Raw genomic sequence first — 6,374 nt, 5'->3', positions numbered from 1 at the left:
TCAGTTGTTTCAAAGTGAAAGCAAGGTGTCAGCTTGCCTTTCATGGCAATTTAACGTAAACTGATGTTTAGTCTTATTTTATATATCAGCTGATCCGTAGCTTAGCCTCCAGACTAAGTGGCAATTTAGCTTAGCTGATACCTTTTGGTTATAACGGTTTCAGTGACTTGTTGTTATAACACTATTAGTTCTTTAGTTCTTTACAAGTCCAGGCGTTTCACTGGTTTCAATGTTCGTCTTGGTCTTGCTTCTGGAGTACCTGACACTGATACAGTTTCATTGTTGGTAGCACTGGACGTAGTTTTAGGCTTGGTACTTGGGTTACCAAGTGCTGGTACTGGTGGATGAGCTGAAGTAGAATCTTTCTTCACTCCTATATCTTGATCTGGGACTTCTGATTCCAACAGCAAACACAGTTTATCAATGGGTCTGGTGAGAATGCTTGTCCTAGTTTTCACTCGCACACGTCGAACCAGTCCATCACTTGCTGGGAGAGTTTCAATCACCCTTCCTAGCGGCCAGACGTTTCTGGGTGTAGATTCATTTACAACCATGACGACATCTCCCACCTTGGCATTTCGCTGTGGGTGAATCCACTTTTGTCTTTGTTGTAACTGAGGAAGGTATTCTTTGATCCATCTGCGCCAAAACAGGTCTGCCAGATACTGGACTTGCCTCCACCGACGCTTGGCATACTGACTCAGCTTTCCTGCAGCGGCTGGTGGTAAGATCATGTCACTCTTTAGTTGAAGAAGGTGATTTGGTGTAAGTGGCTCTAAATCAGATACTTCTCCAGGAACATTGGTGAGTGGTCGGCTGTTAACTATGGCTTCTATCTCACACAGTAATGTATGAAGAGAGTCATCTGTTAGTATTTGTTCCTTTATAACAGAGCACATCACTTTCCTGATTGTCCGTATTTGACGTTCCCAGATGCCTCCATGGTGACTTCCTGCTGGTGGATTAAAGGTCCACTCAATCTCTCTTTGCAGAAGGTAGTCATGGATTCTGTCTTGATTCCAAGCTGCAATTTCTCTGCGTAACTCTCTTTCTGCCCCTATCAAATTGGTGCCATTGTCAGAGCGGATCTGTTTCACTTGGCCTCTTCTGGACACGAATCGTCGTATGACATTTACGCAGGCATCGGTATCCAAAGACGCTGCCATTTCAATGTGTATGGCTTTGGATGCAAGGCAGACGAACACTACACCATATCGCTTGACTATACTACGGCCTTGTTTAACTTCTAGTGGACCGAAATAGTCCATTCCGACTCTTGAAAATGGTGGCTCTCCTGGAGTGACTCTGTCTTTGGGAAGATCGCTCATCATCTGCTGTTGTACTTTTGCATTCCTCTTTCTGCAGGTGATGCAACTGTTGATAACCTTTCTAGCTGCTGCATTGGCATTTGTTATCCAGTACTTCTTGTGCAGATGAGCCAACATGTGGTTTCTGCCCCCATGTCCAGTTGCTTCATGGACGTCATGTAAAATCAACTTTGCAATGTGGGACTTCTTTGGTATGATTGATGGAAATTTTGTCTTTTCAGGTAGAGCTGACTTAGCCAGTCGACCACCTACTCTGATTACTCCATCTTCTATAAATGGATTAAGTCTGTAGAGAGGACTTGCTTTCTTAATCTTGCTAACTTGTCGCAAGTCGTCTTCTGGCTGACTGTCATTACTTCTCAATTGCAGCTCTTTTAGTGTCATAATTTCTTCTGGATATGCCTTGGTTTGGACATATACTATCACAGCTCTTTCTGCTTCTTGCATGTCAGCAACATTAAGCAAATCTGTAATGTTGCCATGCTCTTCATTCTCATCATTCTTTCTACCATCATCATCTCCATTATCAACTCTATCATCATCTCTATCATGACAGATCTTACGGAGATATTTCTTGACTCTGAGGATCCATGCAACACAACGACAAAGTTGATACCATGAGGAGAATCGTGTAAGTAGTTTCTCCATTGTATCTGTTGCTTCTTCTGTCAACGCTGTGTTGACTACTAATTTCTTTTTAACTTCTGGATCATCAGCTAGCTCTTCAGCGCTGTTTCCAATGGTAGTCTTTGGCCACTGGTTTTCTTCTTTGTGTAAGAAGTCTGGACCATCAGTCCACCTTCTATTCTTGAGGAAGCAATCAACGGCTAAGCCCCTTGAGCAGTCGTCTGCAGGGTTTGAGCTGGTTCCTACATACTTCCATTGGTGTGGCTGGGAGCCATCTCTAATCAGTGCGACTCGATTAGCCACAAAGGTGTGGAATCTGGCGGTGTCATTGTTAATATACTTGATCACGGTCTGACTATCAGTCCAGAAGTATGTGCTTTCGACCTTCAACTGTAGTTCCTTTTGCAACATGTTGTTGACCTTTACTGCCATTGCAGCTGCAGTTAACTCTAGGCGAGGTATAGTTATGATCTTCAAAGGAGCAACTCTTGCCTTGGCTGTCAGGAGAGTAAGATGCACTTGACCACTCTCGTTAACGAATCGTAAGTAACTCACTGAACCAGACCCCTTCTGACTTGCATCACAGAAGTGGTGCATCTGAACTTCACTTTCTTCAAAGTCCTTGGGCTTGAAACATCTTTCGATGGTGAAATCTGACAATTTCGGTACTTCATCAAGCCATCTTTCCCAACGGGTCAGAAGCTCACTAGGAATAGACTCATCCCAACCAAGCTGCAGCTTGCTTAAGTTCTGCAGTATTTGTTTTGCTGGCAGGATTGCTGGAGCAACAAATCCTAGCGGGTCATAGATGGAGCTTACAGTTGCTAGGATGCCTCTTCTGGTAGGAGGTCTCTCTTTTACTTTAATATGGAAGCCGAACCTGTCGGTTTGTGGTGACCATAGCAACCCCAGCACCTTTTCTGATGGTAATTCTTCATTCTTCAAATCTAGTGTCTTTGTAGTCTCAGCTCTATCGTCTTCAGGGACTGACTGCAACACTTCTCTTGAGTTACTCAACCACTTTGTCAACTTGAAGCCACCATCCTTACACAAGCTGGTGAGATCACTGACGAGTTGAATAGCTTTGCTTTCACTTTCGATAGATTTGAGGTAGTCATCGACATAGAAGTTGGACAGCACTGTGTTGCATACTTCTTCGCTGTATTTCTCCTTACCATCATCAGCGGTCTTTCTCAGTGCGAAATTTGCACATGAAGGTGACGAAGTTGCGCCGAACAAGTGCACATTCATCCTATATTCCTTCAGAGGCAGACTCAGGTCACCGTAGGGCCACCATAGAAATCTTACTAAGTCTCTGTCTGGTTCTGGTACACGCACTTGATGGTACATTGCTTTTATGTCTGCTACAACTCCAACAGGGTGCTCTCTAAACCTCGTCAACACACCTACCAAGTTGCTTGTCAAGTCGGGTCCTTTTAGTAATTGTGAGTTTAAAGACTGGCCCATGTACTGCGCCGCACAATCAAATACAACTCGCAGCTTGCCCTTGGTGGGGTGAAACACCCCATGGTGGGGGGACATACCACACCTTGCCATCCTTTCTATTGCATGCATCTTTGGGCACTTCTTCTGCATAATCATTTTTAAACATATCATTCATGAATGCAGTGTATTGGTCGTTGAAAACCGAGTCCCTTTCTAACTTCCTCTTCAGATGGCATGCCCGCTGTTCGGCTTGATGTATATTGTTCGGCAATTTCATGTCATCATCTTTGAGCGGGAAACCTACTTGGTAGTGCCCATCTACATACTTGATTGATGCTTCTACTCTGTTTAGGAATTGTCCTTCACTCACGCTTCTCTCTGGTTTATCATCAATGATTCGCTCATTGAACTCAGCGTTGTAGAGTTTCTCTAATTGCTGGTCAATAGTGTCATGTGCCTTAATTCTGTGGATGACTGATGTCCTTTTGTGTTCTTTATTTTTGACACCATACACTGTCCATCCGAGTCTAGTTTGGCAGGCGAAAGGTCCTTCACCTTGGCTATTTACTACATGTATTGGCTCAAATGCTTTAGGCACATTATTTCCTATGAGGAGACCAATATGGCATTGAGATTCATCATTTAATCTTCCTAGCTTAACTTCTTCCATATAAGGAATTGCATCAATATCATCCTGGTTGATGATGTCAGCCAAGTCACCAGGGATCTTATCTTGTGTATATGCCTTTGGAAGAGAGATGATATTATTTCTGTTCATGTCAGAAACTTCTAAATCTTGGATGATTTCACTGTCTACTATGATATCATCTGTTATGGTTTCAATTTCCAATTTGGTTTTCTTGCCTTTAACATGCAGTTCCTTTTGCAGCCTTTCAGAACAGAATACAGCATCACTGCCGTTGTCAAGATAGGCGTAAGTTTCTACAGACATTCTGGAAACTCTTGAGTAGACTATGACTGGTATTATTGTGGGATATGATTCACTAGATTTAACTCCGGCGCCTGTAAGCCCACATGTCTGATTGGCAACTTCACCAGACTTCTTTGTCTCTTCCTGTTTCACATGCAGCACTGTTGGATGGCGCTTTTTACATGTCTTGCAGGTAAGCTTGTATTTGCAGATTTTACTGTAATGTGTTGCTTTCTTTAGGCAGCCAAAACAAACTCCCAACTCTCTTAGATACTGCAACCGGTCACTTATAGGCTTTTCCTTCAATTTGTTACACATTTCCAAAGTGTGATCTTTACCCTTGCAATATGTACACGGCTTGTCGGCTCCTGGGCTACTTGACGACACATTTGGCCTGGCTCCTGGACTATATGACATTACATTTGGTCTGGCTCCTGGACTATTTGATGTCACACTTGCCGGCACAGCTTCTGTGTTTGTTGCTAGATTTCTTCTAGCTTTATAAGTCTGATAGTTTGGGTTTTTTACCCTTTCTTCCTTCTTAGTACTATCTTCCTTCTCCGTCACACTTCTACCGTAGGCAGCATTAGTTGCGATTCTAGCCTGTTTTTCTAAGAAGGAGGTGAAGTCTTCAAATGTTACCACTTTGTTTCTTTCTTCTTCTACATAATCTACTTGTCTCCTCCATCTGTCTCTCATACTATATGGTAACTTCATCATCAACATTCTAATGTTTGCTGTACTTTGCAACTCATTAGTATAGCCCAGGCTGGTCATGGTATTTTTGCATTCTAACAAAAATAATGACAAATCTTGTAGCCCTGAACTATCACCTTTCACATTCGGCCACTGCCTCATCTTCGCTAAGTAAGCCTCTGCAATCTTGTGCTTATTACCATATTTCCTTTCCAGCAACCTTTTTGCTTCCAGGTAACCAACCTCATCATCCATGTGAATACAACTTTTCACCAAACTGTTGGCTTCACCTCTTGTGTACTGTTCAAGATAGTACAGACGGTCTCTATTGCTTTTGCTCTTATTTTCGATTATGAATTCGAAGGCTCGTATGAAAGTAACATACTGAAGCGGGTCTCCAGTAAATGTCTGTAATGTCCGCTTTGGTAGACTCGCTTGTTTATGTTGTTCCACCAGCAGCCTTGTTAAGTTGTCTTGGTTGCGTGCCAAATTTTCTATACTGGTATCTTTATCTTCTTCTTTCACTTCTGTTGTATGTTGCCGTGGCAACATGACTTGTTTTTTCTTCACATCAGGCTCTGGTGACGAAGTTACTCTATGACCATACTTTACTGATGAAGGCCCGTCATGTTCATACTGTTCACTGTACTGTTCTTGACCATACTGACGATACTGTTCATCAATATTTTCATATTTCGTGGCTGACAAATAATGTGGGGTATTCTGTCCCTGTACTTTCTGATTCCTCAGGTGCTGCTGCAGGAAACAAGACTTCACTTTGTGGTGGAAAGTTGACTTGCATAGTTTTACTGGTTGTTAACATGCTTCTAGGTTGAACTTGTTGACCTAAATCAGCATGTACTTTACCATCAGTAGTCATACCCACTGCTGGCTGGTCTTTAGCAAATCCCGAATCCATGTGAGTGTATTTTGGTCTTGCCCCTGGATTTAGTCCTACAGCACCAATTGTATCTTGTTTAGCTAGGAACTTGCCATCAATTTCTTGACCTTCTCTAGTGTTGTGGTTCAACCACTGCCTCACTGATGTGTTTGTATCTGGTTGAGCTTCTGTGAGGTCATCAAGCACCGATTTTGGTCTACTTCTTAAGCTCTGGGATTTATGTTCATAATCCTCCAATACATCTATTTTGGCTTGCTCTATGTTTATTTCGGTCTTCATTTCCAACCACTCTCTTTGTTGTTGCAAGTCCCTTGCCCTGGCTTGCATTTCTTGTTCCAAGTCTCTTGCCCTTGCTTGGATATTAAATTCCTCACTTTCTAAAGCTTGTTTTTCCTTCAATGCTTTGGCTCGACATTCTAGCTCTACCTTTCTCGTTGCTGCTTGT

The 6,374-nt window shown here is 42.7% G+C and overlaps 2 protein-coding genes across 2 annotated transcripts; both read right to left on the bottom strand.

The window, feature by feature from the left end:
- Positions 1 to 200: 200 nt before the first annotated feature.
- On the bottom strand, positions 201 to 3,422 carry LOC140140400 (uncharacterized). The gene has a single exon (XM_072162159.1). It carries the CDS (start codon positions 3,420 to 3,422, stop codon positions 201 to 203), a length of 3,222 nt encoding a protein of 1,073 aa, XP_072018260.1.
- A 16-nt stretch (positions 3,423 to 3,438) lies between these two features.
- LOC140140399 (uncharacterized) lies at positions 3,439 to 5,580 on the bottom strand. The gene is made up of 2 exons (XM_072162158.1): positions 5,166 to 5,580; positions 3,439 to 4,943 (listed from the first exon to the last, which is right to left on the bottom strand). Exons 1-2 carry the CDS (start codon positions 5,578 to 5,580, stop codon positions 3,439 to 3,441), a joined length of 1,920 nt encoding a protein of 639 aa, XP_072018259.1.
- Positions 5,581 to 6,374: the final 794 nt, after the last annotated feature.

The sequence above is a fragment of the Amphiura filiformis genome, chromosome 19, assembly GCF_039555335.1.
Source record: "Amphiura filiformis chromosome 19, Afil_fr2py, whole genome shotgun sequence".
In the NCBI taxonomy this organism is placed as follows: Eukaryota; Metazoa; Echinodermata; class Ophiuroidea; order Amphilepidida; family Amphiuridae; genus Amphiura; species Amphiura filiformis.
This window is presented reverse-complemented; position numbering and strand designations above follow the sequence as displayed.

Coding starts and splice junctions, on each gene's coding strand:
- LOC140140400 (XM_072162159.1), bottom strand. CDS start 3,422: ATGGGCCAGTCTTTAAACTCACAATTACTAAAAGGACCCGACTTGACA.
- LOC140140399 (XM_072162158.1), bottom strand. CDS start 5,580: ATGTTGCCACGGCAACATACAACAGAAGTGAAAGAAGAAGATAAAGAT. Junction 4,944..5,165: donor GCAGTGGCCGAATGTGAAAG/GTGATAGTTCAG, acceptor CCTCCTTCTTAG/AAAAACAGGCTAGAATCGCA.